Raw genomic sequence first — 20,928 nt, 5'->3', positions numbered from 1 at the left:
AATCTCTAAAGGCCAGAGCCATTAATTACCTATTACCTACAACAGTTTAGATGTAATCTCCAGCTCAGTAAGGCTCTGGGAGAGATATCAGGTAAATATATCGGTTAAGGATTTAATTACTTACTGTATACTTCTCCATGTTTACTACACCCTGGCTTTAAGCATCCACTGCAAGTATTGTCAGAGGCAGAATACTGAGCAAGATGGAATGACTGTTTAGACCCAATGTGTTAGTCTTATGTTCCTATATTACAGTCTTTGCTGCAGGTAGAAGGGAAGAAAAGAGTGTCTTTAGATGCTGCAACAGCATCATGAATCTACCATGAATTTGCAGTGAATGAAATTTAATGAAATACAACAAGTGCAAGTGTAGAGTCTTGCATCTGGGAAAGAACAACTTCATGTACCAGTATAGGTTGGGGATTGAGCTGTTAGAGAGTAGTGTAGGGGAAAGAGACCTGGGGGTCCTGGTGGACAGCAGGATGACCATGAGCCAGCAATGTGCCCTCGTGGCCAAGAAGACCAATGGCATCCTGGGGTGTATTAGAAGGGGTGTGGTCAGCAAGTCGAGAGAGAGTCCCCTCCCCCTCTACTCTGCCCTGGTGAGACCACGTCTGGAAAAATGTGTCCAGTTCTGGGCCCCTCAGTTCAAGAAGGACAGGGAACTGCTTGAATGAGTCCAGCGCAGAGCCACAAAGGTGATTAAGGGGAGTGGAACATCTCCCTTATGATGAAAGGCTGAGGGAGCTGAGTCTCTTTAGCTTGGGGAAGAGGAGACTGAGGGGTCACCTCATTAATGTTTATAAATACGTAAAAGGCGAGTATCAGGAGGATGGAGCCGGACTCTTCTCGGTGATGGCCAATGATAGGACAAGGGGCAAGGGGTGCAAGCTGGAGCATAGGAGGTTCCACATTAATATAAGGAAAAACTTTTTCACTGTGAGGGTGGCAGAGCACTGGAACAGGCTGCCCAGAGAGGCTGTGGAGTCTCCTCTGGAGACATTCAAAACCCACCTGGACACGTTCCTGTGTGGTCTACTCTAGGTGGTCCTGCTTTGACAGGGGGTTGGACTAGATGATCTTTCGAGATCCCTTCCAACCCCTAACATTCTGTGATTCTGTGAAATAAACTTGAATGCAGCAGAAGGACAAACAGATCAGAAGTACACTGCAAAGCCACAGCAGATGCAAATTACTCATCTCAAAAATTTGCAATGTATGTGCATGCTGTGAACAAGATGCTGGAAAATTTTTGAAAAGACAATAGGAAAAGCCATCCAATTTTTTCAGATAGATTTACGTGTGTACTTTTTTAGACGAACAAATTAGCCTCTAACAATGAAAACCATATGCTCCCCTTCCAACAAACTGGAAAGGACACAATGAATCCACAAAGCTTTTACCCTAAAGCTGGCTCATATTGAGCAAGTTTGCTGAGGAGTCTGGGTCGACCTGCCTAAGGCCAGGGTGCACATCCATCGTGTAATATGAGGAGTTGTTAGGACCAAGGTTGCGGCATACAGAATCCTGGCAGACACTTGGAAGGACTTAAGAAGGGCCAAACCAGGCATGAAGTCATTGTGCTACTTATTCCCCATGTACAGAACATGACGTATGGGGTTTCTTTTCATGGAAATCTCAGCTCTGTAGTGAGAGTGGAGGGAGCATGTAGGGAGTGAGGAGAAGAGGCAGAGATCATTCATTGGAGCTGTATGGGAATAAGATTGTGTGTACAAATGTGTTGCACTGAATGAACAAGAAACTACACAGGGACTGGCAGGATGGGTTGCGTTTGTTTTCCATTACCATGCAGAGACACAAGATTCTCAGAAATTCTCCAGCTATTGTTCCTTGAGGCCTTAGAGTGCTTTCCACTGAAAGCTTCCTTTTCTAGTAAAACATTCAGCCTCATTTTCCTTCCTTACATAAAAGACAACCCCCAGGCTAGCAGAAACAGAACAACAGACTAGTTCAGCATGGATCTTAATTAGAACTATTGAGGTCACAATATATTTACTACCCTAATCTCATGCAAATTCAGGTAATTTATTTCTGACTGAGAAAGATTATGATAAGGGAATAATAAACTGATTACTTCAGAGCAACGAAGAGAAAAATACCTGCTAATAAACACAGGCAGAACCTTTGATGTTTGAGCATACACTAAGGAAAGAGTTGCAATGATTTCATAACTGTATATTCAATGTAAACAGAGAGTTGTAAAATGTGATTTACAGTATTAATTGAGATGCCTGCTTACCTCCTGAATCACCAGAATGATGATTCCTCTCTTGCACATCAATACCTAGCACTGGAGAAGGTAGCAGAAATCTTCTTTTGCACAATAACTTTGTGGCTCAAGTTACTGATCAGGAAGTTGAAGACCTGGGACTTACAACAGCTCCTTTCTTGAATTACCAGGCTACAGGATTGTAAAATGCTTTTTACCACCCCTACTGCAGCTGGACCTCATGCAGAAGAGAATGGAAGATTTACAGGATCAGCAACAGACAAAGTTTATGGAAGCTTTGATTCTGTAACCCAGTAAGAAGCAGATTCCTCTGGCACAGCACAGCCGTAGGTTGTGATCCCTGCTTCCAATGTTCATTACATTGTTTATTTCATGATGCTTAGGTGGATATTGAACAATGAGTCCCTAGAGCAGAAACTCATTCTGCCCTAAAACAATCATTATACTTGCAAGAGAAAACCACTGTTCAGCTCCCTAGCCTGACAATGGCATGTTACTCTGCAAGTTCCAGGCTCCTGAAGTAATCTTCAGATTGTAATATCTGCTCTGTGGGGTCATATTAAATCTTCTTGCATCTATAAATCCTGTCTCCAAAAGTGGCCTCTGCAAATGCCCACTGAAGTGCAGAAGGATAGGAGGATCAGATAACTCTTAGAGTACTGATCACAATGCAAATGGGCTTCACCCAAAAGCCACAGAGCTGAATACAAGCTTTCACTCGCTATTCTTCTTGGTTATTAAAACCACAGCAATTCAAGAACCAGCAAGGTGATTCATGCCTAAGATGTGAATCCAGATACCAAATTTAGATATTAATTTGAACACCTTCTTTTAGTACATGCCTAGATAAAGCACAACCATACAGCCTGGAAGAAATTGTTTGGGCTACTCATAAAAGGCCAAAGAAGAGACTAACAAAAAATCCATTGATTAAGAAAGGACTAAATTGAAAATCATTTAAAGTGTTCTTCAGTATTCTCTATCAGAGTCTGCAACTGCCTGCCTTTTGCTCTCAAGAGCACCAAACTGAATTTGCACACCTTTCAGATTTAAAATGGTATTTATAAGGATTTTAGTTCTGAAAAAACTATGCATTTCAGTGCAATTTCTGAATCAGCACTGTCCCATTAACTCAGTAGGAGGAATCAGCTGGCACAAACATGAAACACCTTCTCATTACCTCTGTCAAATAAAGTAGCAAAGTCAGGAGAAAACATCCTACCTCACAGGTGACATAGCTGCACCTACAGAATTTTCTGAGGCCTGATCACTTGAGCTAATAGTAATGTTATTGTAACCACAATGATCTTAACATATGAAAGGAAAGATTTAAAGGAAGAAATTACATTTTTTATTAGTACAAAATTTATACATGAAAAAAGAAACATGGGGTCTTTTTTAATACAAGCCCACTTTCGGGTCTGAAACTGAAGCCTTTAATGGATCACTGAGTGGCAGCTCTGAACAAATGCTCTTACCTTGCACCACTTTCTTTACAGCAGAACTGGGAAAAAAAAAATGGCTCCTCTTTCACAACATAGCTTATTATTCAGAAAAAAAAAAAAAAACAACTAAGAATTAATTACATAATTAAGATTAATTATACACGCATAAACAGACAATAACCTTAAAAGAAAATCATATAGTACTTTATATTGTGTAAAAGGGTAGTGAGGTTGATACATGGTTGAGAGAGGCCCTCTCACTGAACTGTTTGTATCTAAGGAAAAGGAAGGCAGGTAGGGAAAACCCTCCCATTGAACTGGTCCATGGTTTATGTCCAAGAATACAGAGAATAAGGAAAGGGGTGTTATGTTAAGGATAGGAGCTGGTTATGTGATCAGGGAGGCACTCCCATCTGGTCACGAGGTTCAGAGTGGACCCCACTGCTCTCTAAATTCCTTCTCAGAGAGGAACCTCGGTGCAGCTAGATCCACCATTAGTCCCAGACCTGGGCAACAGTTTATGTCTAAAGGTATATGTCGTGGTGGTGTCTAACTTCCAGACTCCTTGTGGTTCTTATTAATCTTACCCCAGAACCCTCAAAGGATTTTCACTGGGACAGTTTCAGAAGCCCCATGTTAGAGTCAATGGTTGCCTGTCAGAGCCCTCTCAGGGACTTTCACTGAAACAGCTTCACAAAGTTGCAAATATGGGTAATTTATTAAGGCGACAGATGTAACAAGTTCAGCATTGCTGTTGATAAATGCACCGTCTCACACAAATATAAATTTAAATAGGTATGTTTGGGTCATCCCAAAATATTAATATATACCTCTATCAGCTACCATCAACCAAACACACAATATAACAAGTAAGCACTACAATAAGGAAGCATAGATTAAGTAAACCCTACAATAAGCAAGATAATTGAGTGTCACGATTCTCACCAAGAAGGTGTCCCTGCCTGGGGAGGAGAGAGGTCCAGGCCCGTCAGCCCATCCAGTGGTTGCAGTTCTCACCCTCAAACCAGAGGATTCTAAAGACTAATTTTATACCTATTGATGAGGTGGGACTGAGTCCTATCTGGTGTGCTGACTGGCTCCTAACAGGCTGATAGTGCTACCAGTTGAGTGGAGGCAGGGGGAAAGGAAAGCCAGCGCTCGCTCCAGATGTGGAATCCTTCTCTGGTGTTATTGGTACAACCTCTGACAAACAGGCCCTGTCTCCAGCCTTGTTGATACAACCTCTGGCTATAAGACATTTGCCTCATCCCAGCAGTTGCAGTAATTGGGCCGGTTCATAAAACATCCAAATTGCCAGGCTGTAAAACTTCCAACATGTGTGCAGTGTCTTGGCCAGACAAGCAGGATGCTCATCCTTCCTCCCCTGTTCCAACGATAAGCTCGCTAGTTCGTCTGCCTTCTGTCCCAGGCTGGTACAAGAAGAGCACGCTCAATGGCCTGCACCTTTGTTACATGGCAAGCTGGGCAGTTTTCCCACACTGTAACACTTAGAAATAGAAAAACCCCAGCAAACACAGGCTTGTGCACCATCACATTTCCTGCCTGTCATCTTCTGCCTGCCCCACTCTCTTCCTCACTGCACCTTACAAGTGCTTGGGTCTTCTTTCAGTAATGTATCTTCTTCCCCATGGCTCTCTACAGCCTACTTGATGTATCCCAGTGCTGTTTCCTTCATACCCCTGGCATACGCTATGTTACACTGCACCTTAACATTAAGAAAGGGTTTCTGGACTTCAACAAGTTCTTCTCGTTTTTTATTACCCTTCTATTACTGCCTGGGTTTTTTTCACCTTAGACAATACCTATTTCGTGCCAGTAGTGGAAGGGTAGATATATGAAAGCTCCTCGTTACTCTTAGATCTATTTTACACACAAAAGTTCAACAAAATTGCTCTTAAGAATACAAGTTTCCTTTCCAAGGTTTCCAAGTCTGTCTTCTTCTGATAGCATTTCATGCTGTTAAGTCTGCGTTTGCTGACATGAGTTTTGCCTCAGGCAATCTGGTATTACTGCAAGATGACTGATCTGTCACAGGAGCATGAGGAGGCTAAATTGTCCATTGTGGATAAGCCAAAAAGTTTGAAAAACACCAAAGGGCAATATCCATATTGTCTTCCATGCCAAATCTGTGAAGGTCATTGAGAAGAATATGGAGCTACTTCAAGTCTTTCAGCACGTTGGACTGGAAATTGGAAAAGGGAACTGATGTTTGGTTTTGTTCCTAGGTTTGAGGGTTCATTTTCATCAGAGAGTTGCAACCTCTTTCAGTTACCTGTAGCTTTGGTATTCACCAATATTTTCCCATTTAACATATTTCTGTGATCCTCAACGATTGCTGCCAGGAAAAGTAATCATCTGATTTCAGGTTTTTGAAAAGCTGAATAGCCTGCATTTTTGATACAGCCTTTTCCTTGCCAGTGACAGATTCATCACCAGATACAGGCTTCCCAGATATTGCCTTCCCTTCAGAAGGATTCTCGACTTGGTGGTCTTCCTGACTACTGTCCATCTTCACAGTGGATTTTAGGCTGTGGAAGCAATAGTCACCAACCTGGCAAAGGAAAACTGGCTCAGTGCTGTCAGGGTTTAACACCACCAAGTTACCTGCTGACAATGGCTGCTTTCTAAGAAGGTCGTTTCCCTTCTGTAAGACAGGCAAAGAAATCTTTGTGGGTTCTGAATGTCCATGGGGACATGAAGGGACAGTAAGATAGTCTCCAAATGTATCCAGGTGCAATTCAGGAGAAGAGGTCGGTGCTTGACCTGAAACTGGGTCTATGACGCCACTTTTCCCAGGAGAAAACTCATGGCAAGGGCGGTTACTGTGGGGCTGGGGCTCCTGTGAGTCACAGGGTAACTCCCCAGCAGTGACAAGTGGCGGATGGGTGGAGTCCCTGCCTGGTGGCAGTACCAGGCTCTCGGTGGTGATGTACTCCAAGGGGCACTGCTGAGGAGATGTGATACAGCGAAGAGCTTTTGGAGATTTCTGCTCTTCTGTTTGCATATTTGTGCCTTTCCCACAGGCTGGTGGGGCCGGTGAGACGTCGAGGTGCTGCATCATTTCCTTCTGATCTGGGATCAGGAAGGGCTCTGGAGGACAGGCCTCTGGCTGTTCTTGCCTCTGTGGAGCCTGGGGACAGTTTTCCTTTGGGAGGGTCACATACTGAAGGGAAACTGATTTCTCACAAACTCCCACAGGGTCCGCTTCCAGGGTCTGACGCGTATCAGGCTGGGAGGACATCACTGGGCTGTACAAGTATGGACCATTGAAAGCAAAGCAAGGAATTGCTGTCTGGGAAGCTATACTTGCATCAACACTGTTTCTCCTTGAAACAGGAAGCGAGTGACCAGCAATATGACTTGAGCAGACAAGTGGGGTATGCTCTGGCTCATTCAAAGTATGGTATGAGTTCTGTAGGTCCAGTACAACAGGGGAAGCATCTGTCTTTTTAGCTTGCCCTTCAGGGGACTCTGCCAAAGTCTTCATCCGCCTGAATGTGGGAAAGTTAAAAGTTGCTCATGAGAGATATTATTGTGGTAAATATTAAATATAAAACAAGCTCAGTCGAAAACACACATAGCTACACACAGGGTCAGAAAAAAATCTTTCTTGGAGAAACAGGCTAATCCAGATAGCAAAAAAATTGTATCCCTTCCTCAAAACCAAATTTATAGGCTTTTTAGTGACAGAACATTTGATTATATCCTGCCATGACTTAGGGATCTCTTTGAGACTGTCATCCGCAGTGTCCCTATAATGTGCTGTTCACTCACCTGTCGACAACTTGAAGGATGCTAGCCTGCTCCATCTTCTCTGAAAAGTTGTATTTGTTGAAGTCCAGATGGCTGCTTGTTGGCCAGTTTCCTAAATGTACTTTCTGAAAATGAAAAAGGAGACATGACAAAAGAGCAGTGTCTCAGTGGCTGAGACACTCAGTAGAATCTAGAACCTTACATTCCTCAAGGACAAAGAAAACAAATAGAAGAGTCTATAGCATCTGGCAATAGGGATACAGGTTCACCGATATGACTAGAAGGTGTGTTCTGTTCTCCAGAAGATGGTTACTTCAAACACGTATTGCCTTACCACTGACCTGACTACAATTACTCAGTGACCCAACTAGGAAAGATGCCCTCTTAGACTTATTTGTGAACATTGAAGGACTCATGGGAGATGTGATGGTAGGTGGCTGTCTTGGCCACAGTGATCATGAAATGATTGAGTTTAAAATTTTCAGAATAATGAGAAAAAAGGACAGTAGAGTTGCTACCCTGGATTTCAAGAGAGCAAAGTTTAAGCTTTTCAGGGAGCTACTTAGCAGTGTCTCCAGGTAATCTGTTTTTGAGGGCTTGGGAGTCCACAAGTGCTGGTCAGTTTTGAAGAATCACCTTTTAAAAGCACAGGAGCAGGCAATTTCTGTGTGTCATAAGTCAAGCAGCAGGGCAGATGACCAGCTTGGCTGAACAGTGAACTCATTCTGGAGCTCAAGATGAAAAAGAAATTCTGTGATTTCTATGAAGCAAAGTTAGGCTTCACAGGAAGAATACAGTGCTGTGGTTCATATGTGCAGGGAGAAGACACAAAAGGCCAAAGCTCAATTAGAGTTGAAGCTGGCCGGTGTTGTACCAGACAGCAAGAAGGGCTTTTTTAAGTACGTTAATAGCAAGAGGAGGTCTAAAGGAAACATTAGACCAATACATGATGATGATCACCTGACTAATAGGGGTGAAGAAAAAGCAGAGGCATTCAGTGCATTTTTTGCCTCAGTCTTTAATAGTACTGATAGACCTTGGGCTGCCCAGTCTTCTGAGTTGGAAGACTATGAGTGCAGGAACAGTGATTTTCCATTTGTGGACATTGAAATTGCAAAGGAATAGCTGTATCAGCTGAATGTTCCTAAATTCGTGCAGCCTGATGGGATTCACCCCGGAGTACTGAAGGAGCTAGTGGATGTTACAGCAAGACCCTTCTTGATGATTCACCAAAGGTCTTGGAAGTCTGAGGAGGTCCCTGCTGCCTGGAAGCTAGCCAGTGTTATTCCAATTTACAAGCACATGAGGGAAGACTCAGAAAACTACAGACCTGTTATTCAAACCACAGTTTCTGGAAAAAGTACGGAGAGGATCATACTGGGTGCTACTGAAAAGCATTTAAAGAACAATGCAATCATCAGGCACAGTCAACACGAGTTCACAAAGAGGAAGTCCTGTTTAACTAATTTGATATACTTCTGTGAGAAGGTCATCCACCTAGTGGATGAAGGGAAGGCAGTGGATGTGTTTTTTTAATTTATTTTAGTAAGGCTTTTGATACTGTCTTTCACAGCATCCTTCTGGACAAATTGTCGAACTGTGAGATGAGCAGGTACACAGTATGCTGTGTGAAGAATTGGCTGAAGGGCGGAGCTCAAAGGGTTGTAGCAAATGGGGCTACATCTGGCTGGTGAGCAGTCACCAGTGATGTAACTCAGGGCTCGTTTCTAGGGCCAGTTCAATATTTGTTTAAATGATCTGGATGCAGGAGTTGACACCTTAGCAAGTTTGCAGATGATACTGAACTGGGAGGTGCAGTTGACTCAAGGGACAAAAGGCCTTGCAGAGGGATCTAGATAGATTGGAGCGTTGGGCAATCATCAATGGAATGAAATTTAATAGCTCCAAATGCCAGATTCTGCACCTGGGACAGAGTAACACCAGGCACAAGTATAATTTGGGAGAGGAGTGGCTGGAGAGCAGCCCTGCAGAAAGAGATCTAGGGGTGCTGGTGAACCGCAGGCTCAGTAGGAGTCAGCAGTGTGCCCTGGCAGCCAGGAAGGCAACCCGCATCCTGGGGTGCATCGAGCACAGCGTAAACAGCCAGTCAAAAGAGGCAATTATCCTGCTGTTTTTATGGTGTGGCCTCACCTTAAGCACTGTGTGCAGTTCTGGTCCCCGCAGTTTAGGAAGGATTTTAAGGTACTTGAATGCGTCCAAAGGAGGGCAGCAAAGCTGTGAAAGGGCTGGGAGGAATGTCCTATGAGGAGTGGCTAAGGACTTTGGATTTATCTAGTCTGGAGAAAAAGGGGATGAGGGGAAACCTCCTTGCTTTCTACAGTTACCTGAGGAGTGGAAGTGGAGAGGGAGGTGCTGATCTCTTCTCCCTGGCATCCAGGGACAGAACGCATGGGAATGGTGTAGAGCTGCACCAGAGAAGGTTTAGACTGGACATTAGGAAGCATTTCTTTACTGAGAGGGGGGTCAAACACTGGAACAGGCTTCCTAGAGGTGTGGTCAATGCCCTATGCCTGTCAGTGTTTAAGAGGCATTTGGACAATGTCCTTAGTAACATGCTTTAACTTTTGGTCAGCCCTGAATTGGTCAGGCAATTGGACTAGATGATCATCGTAGGTCCCTTCCAACCAAACTATTCTGTTCTATTCTACTCTATTCTAACTTTACATAGCATAGGGGTCAGGAGCTGCTCCCTTAAAGAGCTCATGGAGATGCTGTAGGTTCCTACCACAATAAACATCAAAGCTACTGCTTTGTGCAGTGTTTACTCTTTCCCAACACCATATGGGAACACTCTGGGCGATATCTCACCTATAGGGTTATAATGACTGTCCTTCTGTATCAGCTGACCAGAGAAACAGAATTGGGATGTTCACAAAACTCAGAATAAGGTCGTTCAGTGCAGGGTTGGAATCTTTCAAAACCATGAAACTAAGGCAGTGAGTGCTTGTGGATGGAGAAACAGGTAGGGGATAGGAAACAAAGCTATTAAGGTGCTTCTTAGAGTAGGAAAAATTTTCCAGTTTTTACTGTAGAGATCAGGCAAAAGAAACTAACTTGAGACTTTAGTATAGGCATAATCAGTTTGTCTTCGGGCACAAAAGAATCCATGCCTAGTCTTTTCCATCTATTTGAAAATTATATATTAAACCAGGTCATTACAATGAAAGTCCATTTTACAGCAACTAAACAAAGGTGCGATAGATAACCAATGTGTTACCTCTCACTCACACACAAATGTAAATACTGTAAGTGCTCATTCACCTCACACAAAGGCCATGTTGTAAATTATGCTCCTTGGATTGCCATGTGTCTATACTTACTGTAACCCACCCCTTATGAAAATAGAATAAAATCAAATGTTACACAAAAATATGTCCCTCTGTGTGTGTGTGTGCGCGCACACATTGAGTGGGCACATTATTCAATTAGCTATTCTTGCAAGACTGGAAGACCAACAAAATCTGGAGATGCCTATACCACCCCTTCCAGACACTGAGCTTTTTTGGAAGGGAGGAATAAGGAGGGAGGTTCTACTTACACAGCTTTGACCAAATGTTATCTAAGTGTGTGCCTCGATTTCCAATAAAGAATACTTGTCCTGGTAACAGATATGTGGTAACACTTATTCCAAAAAATCCTGCCTCTTAGAATAGAATTTTCTTTAATAGGGCTACCATCCTATGCTAAAAAGCTCTGAATTTGTGTTGGTTACTATTTGGAGATGAATGAAAGCACCAGATGATGAAGTTTGCTAATGACACTAGATTATTTCAGTCAGTTAAAATTTTAAATTACTGAAAATTTTCCAGCTTGATTTTAAATGATTCTATGATCCTGTGATTCTAAATCACAGCGATGCTGACAAGCACAACACAAAGAACTCTAGTAGTATAAATATAAGAACACAGTTATCTTAAATACTTCTTAAGTATCTATCTTAAAGACCAGAACTTCTCCTAAAAATAAGCCATAGACTAATGAAGATATCTGTTCATTGTGGACTAGGAGACAAGAAGAGCCCTTAAGATTATTGGAAACCATGAAAAGGAGAAACAATAAACCCTTCAAGGTACAGTTCCCTCTTACCCCAAGGTAGCTCTGGATCAGGAGACTCTTGCTGGGGTTTGGAATCTTTTCCTCCCACATTTTCTTCTTCCTGCAACAACAACACAGAGTTTTCAAAATTTGCTTCTCAACATGGCTGCAAGCAGAAAAGGTTGCACCCCATACACCATGCTGCTCTGCCCAGCAAGGCACCACCAAGGCCCTGGCACACCCAACTCTCACCCTTGCTCAGACGTGCACAAGGCTGCCCATTGCACACCAAGGCTTATCTTTCATGGGGGACAAAGAAGCACCTCAGCCTTTATGCCACTCCCATTGCCAACATGCTGCTAAATCTCCTAGTAACAATGCAAGCTTACCTGAGGAAATACTTATAGCTGCAGTAGGCAACTATTAGCAAAATGATGATGACAGCTGGGAGCATCACTGGGAGAAGCATTGGTGGCAGAACTGAAAGAGAGAAAAGAAAAGCAGGTATCCACCTGCAGAGTGGTTGCTTCCTGTAACAAGTTTTTCACTCTAGTCACTTTTCATGCAAGCAGATCAGGGAAATGTAAGTGATGTGTTGGGGATAGGATCATGAGGCCTTCAAACTGTTGGGATACCCTCCAAAGTGGGACAGACCAGACGTAGCCTGAACACCTTGCTGACCCAAGGAGTTCACGGTTTCCTTCACTGATCCTTTTTTATTTTTTACTGACATCAGAGTAAACAATTTATGCTACTTAAAAAAATGGTTAGGTACCTTACTCCACCATGAAAAACAGGATATCTTCAGGCATCTTAGGTCTGCCTTACTCTGTACAGTTCTGAAGACATGGGTTTCAGAGGTTTTCTAAGAAAGTGATTCCTCTGCTAATAGCCATAACTGACCATCAACAACACACCAATTTCTTCCTGAGTACACTCATCAAAATTTGCCTACTCTCTTACCACTATAAGCTTCCTCAGCACAAATCATGTTATATCATATTACTTTGGAGACAAGACCATAAGACAGCAGACATTCAGCCTCTAAGTCCAGAAACAGCAAAAACATGTGAAGGTATTATCTCCACTAGACGCTACTGTGTGTTTTATGCAACCCTATAGTCGCTCTGTAAATATAAAAGACTGAGGGCTTATATTCTGTCTTCTTGCAATCTCAGGCTCTTCAGTCACTGATAACAGAGTGGACTATGGACTCAGGAAACAAGGATGATCTTTTAGGCAGGATCTTTGCTTCATTCTCCATGTGGAAAACTTTACGGTTGATTGTACTCACCTTGTGAAGGGGAGGAGGAAAGAAGCTTAAAAGGTCATTCCTGCTCATGTTCTTCATTAGCATTGCAGCTGTACTGCAAGGATGCAGACAGGATAGCCACTTTGTTAAGTAACCCCAGCTAGCTCATGGCTGGCCCTAACTTCAACCCCAGCTGAGACAATGTGGTTTTCTATAGAGGCATTTCAGCCATTAACAGACCACAAAACCTTACAGAAGTAGCCTGCACAAATAAGTACCGTTCTCAGTCTTCCAGGTGAACTCCTCACTCCATTCACTCCAAGGCCCCTCATAATCCAGAGGCGTATTCACCCTTGCACGCATTTTCCCCCTATATTCTGTAGATGATGCCAGCATCTGCGGGGTGAAGATGAAGGGTGGTTCATCGTTGCTGATACTTAACTTCTGGAGCGTCTGGGGAGAAGAAAGAAGCACAAATTACAGAGGTCAGAGGAACTGTCTTTCCCATTTGCCCAGCAAAGAGAAACCCAGGACTCCTGCACTTCCTAAGACTTACCTTTTCATATTGGTTGTTTTTCCAGTACTCAACTTGGTATCTCTGTTTTATGAAGTTATACGCCAAAGTGTGTTTTATCCACCTCAGTTCATAATCTTGGCTCTCCGTCACTGTTACTGACACATTTGCAGGCGGCAGCACCTTAACTGGAACACATGGAATGTCTCAGAGTATTTACCAACCTACTGGTCAGCACTCCCTTTCACCACTGTGAATACTTTCCAGAGAGGGAAAACAATGAGAGGGAAAACAATGTTGTTTTACACAATATAAGAAGTCTCAGCTTTCTCACACATCTTAATTCTCCACATCTTTGTTTTCCTGTCAAATGCAATAAACCAGTAGACACATTAAATAACAGAAAATCCCTATCCATTAATATTGACAGCACTCCCTGTGGGCAGAAAAGCAGTAAAGCACTATTTGAAACATCTGTACTGGTCCACCACATTTCCAGAGACTTTCAGCTCTCTGGGAGCTACTACATGAAAATTTCACCCACTGCAGGACCTCTCCCAGCTTTAGTCTGTGAAAAGTAGCACCAGTACCTCCAGATACATGCAGGCAGAGATGATCCAGATGGCACACCTCACTCAGCAGAGCAGTCCTACCTCATCCAGGGCTGCAGGGGCCACTGCTCAAACCTGCAAGAGCTCCGCTGGCTTCTTGAGAAATCACATGGTGACACGCTCCCACAAATCCCTCTCACCACAGCTCCCTGACACCTGGGACACCCATGAAACTCAATCACAAAGAAGCCAGCAGGGCGACAGTTGCTCACCAAGGAGCTCTGGGTCACAACCCAAATTTCTGCACAGCAGTTTCGACTGCTGCCAACTTCCTCAGAGTAACAAGTGCCACTGAGGAACTCCACAGCTGCAAGCCACCTCTCCCAGACCTCTGACCTGACACAGCATCTAGTTCCATCCTTCATCAGTCCTGCTCTCCTCCTTTTCCCACACACATCTCCTCACTACTGCTGTCCTCAGCCCCGCTTGCCCAGACAGGCATCTGTCGAAGAAACAACCAGGAGAAGCAAGAAACAACACAGCATCTCACTGTTCTTGTAGGCTTCAATCAGTTTCTCCTCTGTCTTGGCCCGGACAGACACACGGTACTGGCTCTGTCTGCTGGAGTTGCTAACAGGGATCTCACAGCTCTGGACCACATATGGGACGTGTGGCAAAGCCTTCTCGAGCACAGGAGAGCACTCCTCTTCTCTGAGGGGAGAAAAAGAGGTTGTGCTGAGATGAGGGGGAATGGGGAAGAGCAGAAAGTCCATAGAAGAGAGGCAGGCACAGTGCCATGGGCAGAGCACGTACGCTGATGCTGGAGTGGCCCTGAAGAACAAGCCAAAGAGGACAGAGGTGGTGATGGCTTTCTTCACTTCCCAGCTGCATGGCAGACGATCTGCACCATTGAAGAGGCAGCGAAGGTTCCTGGGCTGAAGGCCACCTTCAGAGAAGATGAGAGCAAGCTAAGTGACAGGAAAGATCTGTCTTCTCAGGCAGCGCTTCCACCCCTGCATGGCCCTGCTCCATCCCACGCTACCTTCAGGCGTCTCCCATGACACCTCTGTGCTCCACTCGCTGTACTGCCCAGAGAAGCCACTGGCCCGCCCTGGTCTGGCTCGCACACGGGCAACATAGCTGCTCCCCGGGACAAGGTCCTTGTGGCCGAGACGGCAACGTGTGGTGTTGGAGAGCAAGAGCGAGGCAGCTTTCTGTTGTTGGGGGGAAGAAGGGAGAGTGGGGAGGGAAGTAATTGGGGAGTTGGGGAGTGAAGAAGAGGGGTGGAGGGAAGACAGTGAAAGAGTGAGAGGAGGTGACTGCCAGGCTGCCCCTCCCAGCAGTCCCATGCACGTGGTGGTCCATGCACATGCTGCCATGCAGTGATCCATGCTCCCATGTTAGAGAGGCTTCTGTGTCCACGCCACCAGCATGGCATAGGCAGGGTGAGGCACAAGCATTGTAGGGCACAATCTCCCCCAGCACGTGGGGCAGCTCCTGCAAAATTCAAGACCCCAGGTCTGTACCAGCTACAAAGGTTCACTGCACTGCTCAGTGCAGAATTTTGTGGGAATCTGGCCAAGATACTTCTCTTAAAAACTAAAGATCAGGCTGACAAGTACAGAACAGAAACATATGTGGATCTAGGGAAACAATAGGGCAAAGGATATGGACTCTTAAAAACTAAAAAAAAATAAAACCAAAATATATCCTCCTGGAAGGGGAAACAGCTTCAAATGTATTTTGCCATTTTCCCACATGAACACACAGGTTACTCTTGGAATGTGATTTAATTCCATTTGGGAGGGATTCGGGCCAAAATCATTCAACTCAAAATCCAAGTCGAGTGCTTTTTTTCAGCAAAGAACAGACCTTTGCATTCAGTTCAGGGCAAATGGTATTTCACTGGGCAAGTCACTTCCAAACAGAAAAAAGAGCCCCTTCTGCCTGACCTGAAACAATATTTGCTGCATCTCCTTATAGTACCTGAGAACAGAAAGGTTATTCATTGTCACAACTTTTAGCACGAGCTGTCACCTGTCCAAAAGGGTGCAGCCCAAACCAGGACAGCCCAGCTCCTCTGCTCCTACCTCCCAGGACTCCCACACCCGCTTGTAAGTCACTTCATACTCCAGGGCATTGCCCAGCCCTTGGCTTCCATCAGCTGCTTTCCAGGTCAGCAAGAAGTCTCCTGGCTTCATCAAGCTGGCTGAGAGGTTTTGAGGTGGGAGGGTCTGAACTGGAAAGTGAAGGTACAACCCATGAGAGGAGAGAGTGAGGATAGGGACATGAGGAGGGGAAGAAAATGCCTAGGTAAGCTTCCCCGTTTCCAGAGCAGCTTATCCCTGCCACACCAAGTAGCTCTTGCTTGAGTTCCCCTTCCTGCTGCTCCCAGAAACTTGCCCTCTGCCCTCTCTGCCCCATCCTCTTAATGTGGAACTCTTTGGCAGTTTTCACAATGGAAGTGGAATTAACTTCCTGGCTGAATGGCAAATACATTCTCAAAGATCCCTATTATTCATTGGAAAAAGAGAAGTTGCTATTTAATCCTTACCATTTTGGAAAAGATCAACATCTAGTTCTGCTTGAAGCATCTTGTTAGGTTTGAAGCCGTAAATATCGTCTACCCCTATTCCAAAATCATTTGTAGTGTTGCGACAAACCCAGTGCACGTAGGAGTCTGGAGCCTCAGGTAAGTCATTTTCTGTCTGGCGTTTGCAAAGCATCTCCTCATTCTCCCTGTGTACAGAGAAAGGGATCTATAAAGATCTGATTTGGAGACGTATACTTAATGCAAAATTAAATGCCTGAAACCAATTCCATCCCATTCTGTTGTTAGAATTTACTCGGGCACGTGTATCCTCTTCTCACTGTACCTATTAGTCCTGTTTTGCATCGGGTAATGTGACAAATGTTTTCAAGACCAGGATTTTTGTCAAATGCCTTCCCATTTCGAAGTTGTGCAGCAGAATGTTGTATTTTGCTACGAGTCTATTTTTGTTGAGGTTTAGGCTAACTCTATGTAATTTTTATGTGAGAAATAGTAGGATGAAAAATAATTTTCATGGAAATGCAGTTTTTACTCAGAGTGAAAGGCAGTAAAGTTTCTGATTATCTTTAGCTTCTTGAAGACACTCCCAGAAAAACACTTACAAAAAGTTCTCCAACTAAAATGTACTTCTGTATCCTTACAGTTCTGTTCTGCCAAGGGACCTTACAGATTCATGAAAGGTTTCATCCAGAATGTTGATCATTCTTTTAGATAGCCTTTCTCCAGGCTAAGGAGCATCATGAAAATTAGAAGCCATATTTTAAGCTAGACAGGAGAGGATAAGCTTTGTGTGCTTGCAGTAGGCTGAGCTGCTGGAGAGATGTGCTGCTTCTTTTGTACCCTCTGGAATTTTGTTTCTGTTTAAGGCTTCATGCCCAGTATGGCCTATTATTCCAGTTCAGATGAGAAATATTAAGTTGTGAATATCTAAGGCCAAATGCTGTCTTCCAGGACAGGAAGGACTCTCCTAGCCAACTATGTGTCAGCAAGCATTATTCAGCACTATTGCTGTTTTTGAAAGTTGGGTATTAGCGAGGAAACCAGGGATGTTCCTGGAGTGTGGGTGGAACTGACCATACAGGTGGTACCCCTGAACAAAAGAGTCAGCCCAAGGGTTGTGAAGTCCTGAAGATATTTCTGTCTACTCATCAGCATTATCTTACAGTTTGGGATTTAGCCAGCTGTTCTTCACCTATGAGCTGTCCTTGCTTAATCATTGGCCGTTTTGACTTCAGCTGTGTGTCTGTCCCCACTTAATACCTGCTTGTCTGATTGGCATCTTCAGTCATCTTTCCTGTGTGATGCACACACTCCATCATGTAACAATGTTCCAGAGAATCCTCCAAAGGTCCCCAAAAATTTTGTATCACCTTTTCCCAGAAACATTACTTTCAAGGTCTTATTCCAAAGACCTTCAACTGAGTTTACCTGATTTTAGGTCTCTTAATTCTCTCCTCTTTACAATAAAATCAAGAGTTCTTTCTCTTTTCTTGCCTTCCTCTGTCCCCAGATTCTAATCCATTTTCTTGTCAGCTTTGCACCTTTGTCTTCCTCCTGCTCTTGACTATTAGTCCCTCTCTGTCCTTCCTTATCCTCACAATTGATCCAGCCCGGTGATTCAGTTCCCTTTTCATAAGGAAACTGATGTAATAGAGAGACACTGTCATAAGCAGACCGGTATCTCTGGCAGGAAAAGTGATAGCACAGATGAACTTACCAGCCTTCTCTATCTCACAAACACACGGTCCATACATGTTTCTCAGAAAATTACCAAAACCATACGCTCAGTGATGCTCCTAAATGGGCGAGATAACAGGGGGCATGCCTCCTCTCTTTTCCATTTATAAACCACACTCCGGCTCACACTTTTTCTGACACCACCTTCTCCACCCCATTAACATCAACCTATATACCCCATTTACATCAACCTATATGCCCCATCTTATTTCATATCTATGATCCCACAATAAAATTATGGAAAAACAATTGTAGAGGTGATAAATATAACTCTACTAGCACACCCTATCCCTTCCTTCCTTCCTTAAAGACGCCTCAGAAGCAGGCACAACTTTTGCATGAACCCAACGACAGAAAGAGGTGGCCATGCTTTCTGAAAATCAGACTGCTGGTCCCCAGGGTTCCAAGTTGCAGTCAAATTCCCATTGGACTTTTATGCAGCACAGTACATTTCAGGTACTTACCTTGTAGCATTTTCCCTTTTGTAAAGAATCATACCAACGAGGGCATGAGCCTCTGAATGCTCCATCCATGTGCAGGTCACCTGTGAGTTGTAGTCATTGTAGCAGCTCAAGCTTTTCATAGGGATACTCTCTGAGAAAGAAATTCAGGGAAAAAAAAAGACACAGTGATTACAAATGTAAACAGTGAGATACAGCAGCAGGTACAGTGATTCTACTAGCAAAATGGGGAAGGCAATGATAACAGTACTCTCCTGATGGCATTGGAAAATATCTCTTGGTGAAAACAGGTAGAGTAGCGTCCATTCTGCACATTTCCACATACACGTAAAAACAACGAAGTAGGAACTTCGTGCCTGCCAGGCACATAACTCTAGTCAAGGTATCACTTTTCAAATACTAATTGTTTCCAGGGAATATTAGATACAATGGTCAGCAATAATATGGTGATCATTTAATTTCGTGTGTTGCTGAATGGGATTTCTTTGCCACTAACCTCCTAGTAAGGGTTATAATACAAGAAAAGTGTATTTAAAAGCGAGATGCTCTAGGAGGAATCTTGTAATAACTCAGAAGAATGCCTAGACTAATTTGTTTGAACTAGATTTATGACCCAGAAATGGCCAAACCTCTCAACCTCACAACCATGAAGTGGTGAAATAAAGGCCACCCTTGGTACATGCACTATGAAGAAAGTTGCTTTCTTCTTTATTTTGTCTGAAGGTAGTATCTGTGCTGCACTATTGGGATATGAGCTTCAGATGACAGAGATGTCAGAGTGCAAACATGAGTGTTTTTTTATGAGAACTACTATCAGCTTGGTGGACGGTCTCTTTACAGGCAAAACCCATCAGCAACGTATGATGGTGTCTTAGCTAGCAGGATTAAGAGGGACCTTACTTTGATCTTCTGCTGAAAACCAGTGCAAAGTGAGTTGTATGGTATTCCTTGCATCAGCAGAAAATGGAGCATCCTGCCTAGAAAGGGATGGTCTGAATGTAAGGCTGAGACTCGGAATGCTGAGAGACCAGTCTGACCTACACTGTAATGCATTTCCCTCAGAGATCTCACAGGGAGATGTCCTGCCGTTGAGGAGAGGAGAGGAGAGGAGAGGAGAGGAGAGGAGAGGAGAGGAGAGGAGAGGAGAGGAGAGGAGAGGAGAGGAGAGGAGAGGAGAGGAGAGGAGAGGAGAGGAGAGGAGAGGAGAGGAGAGGAGAGGAGAGGAGAGGAGAGGAGAAAGAAAGAGAGCAAAAGAGAGAAAGAGAAAGGAAGAAAGGAAGGAAAGAAGAAGTCAAAGAAAGAAAGGAAGGAAGAAAGGAAGAAAGGAAGGAAGGAAGGAAGGAAGAAAGAAAGGAAGAAAGGAAGAAAGGAAGAAAGGAAGAAAGGAAGAAAGGAAGAAAGGAAGAAAGGAAGAAAGGAAGAAAGGAAGAAAGGAAGAAAGGAAGAAAGGAAGAAAGGAAGAAAGAAAGAAAGAAAGAAAGAAAGAAAGAAAGAAAGAAAGAAAGAAAGAAAGAAAGAAAGAAAGAAAGAAAGAAAGAAAGAAAGAAAGAAAGAAAGAAAGAAAGAAATAGCTTTCATTGCATCAGAGGAGGAAAGACATTAAACTTAGAAACACAAGCAATGGATATGGCAGATGGCCTCTTTACCTGTCAGCAATTCCACAATAAGAAAATCAGATCATCTGGGTGTTGCTGTTGGTAGCCCCCCCACACCCCACCCCTTTCTTCTGCCTGTCCGCTTGTCTCTTTGTCTCTACTCCTGTGCACTACCATCTGAATCACACAGCCCTTCATTTATCTGTCTTTTCACTGTCAGGGTCTATTGCTCCTTCCTATTCACTCAATAACCAGTCAGCTTGTTCGTCTCATCCATTTGCCCAGTATTTCACCTGTCCGTGCCACCAGCACACAATCGATTTGTCTGCACATGCATCTGCTGTGCACTGGTTTTCATCAAGACATCTGTTCTCCTACAGCATAGAAGATGGTGGCAGAAAGAAGCAGAAAAGCAAGCAGAAAATGAGGAAGAGCATTAACTGAAAGAAGGAGACAGACACATAAAGAGAGGCAATGACGGGAGGATAAAAGAATATAAATTTGAAACCCACCTCGAATGGCTTGGACGCTGAAGACCACATACAGATTCAGCAGAAGGATGGAAATCTCTTTCAGGCTCATGATGTCCTTTGCACACAAGCTTGATCCTAATTCAGAAGATAATTGGTTTCATCGCCCACTGACTACTCTCTTGCGCTGCTTATTGTGGAGCTTCTTGTTTTCATTCCACAGAAAGAGAAGTAAAACTGAATTAGGGAACTTCTCTAGGCTTTGCGTTGG

At 43.8% G+C, this 20,928-nt stretch overlaps 1 protein-coding gene across 2 annotated transcripts; it reads right to left on the bottom strand.

Moving 5' to 3' along the window:
• Positions 1-4,395: 4,395 nt before the first annotated feature.
• Positions 4,396-20,832, bottom strand: LOC104347207 (colony stimulating factor 2 receptor subunit beta). Of its 2 annotated transcripts, none has more exons than XM_086468777.1 (13): positions 20,700-20,832; positions 18,596-18,725; positions 16,398-16,582; positions 15,934-16,082; positions 14,886-15,057; positions 14,657-14,789; positions 14,394-14,554; positions 13,335-13,480; positions 13,057-13,231; positions 11,916-12,006; positions 11,578-11,647; positions 7,492-7,595; positions 4,396-7,208 (listed from the first exon to the last, which is right to left on the bottom strand). In XM_086468777.1, exons 1-13 carry the CDS (start codon positions 20,767-20,769, stop codon positions 6,023-6,025), a joined length of 2,772 nt encoding a protein of 923 aa, XP_086324903.1. In that variant the 5' UTR covers positions 20,770-20,832; the 3' UTR covers positions 4,396-6,022. The 2 variants fall into 2 exon arrangements, with proteins under 2 accessions (XP_086324903.1, XP_086324904.1); XM_086468778.1 differs by having other exon boundaries at positions 16,398-16,578; positions 18,604-18,725.
• Between the last annotated feature and the right edge of the window lie 96 nt (positions 20,833-20,928).

The sequence above is a fragment of the Leptosomus discolor genome, chromosome 1 (genome assembly GCF_034619465.1).
Source record: "Leptosomus discolor isolate bLepDis1 chromosome 1, bLepDis1.hap2, whole genome shotgun sequence".
Lineage (NCBI taxonomy): Eukaryota > Metazoa > Chordata > Aves > Leptosomiformes > Leptosomidae > Leptosomus > Leptosomus discolor.
The sequence above is the reverse complement of the archived record's forward strand: the minus strand, read 5'-3'. Positions and strand labels throughout refer to the sequence as shown.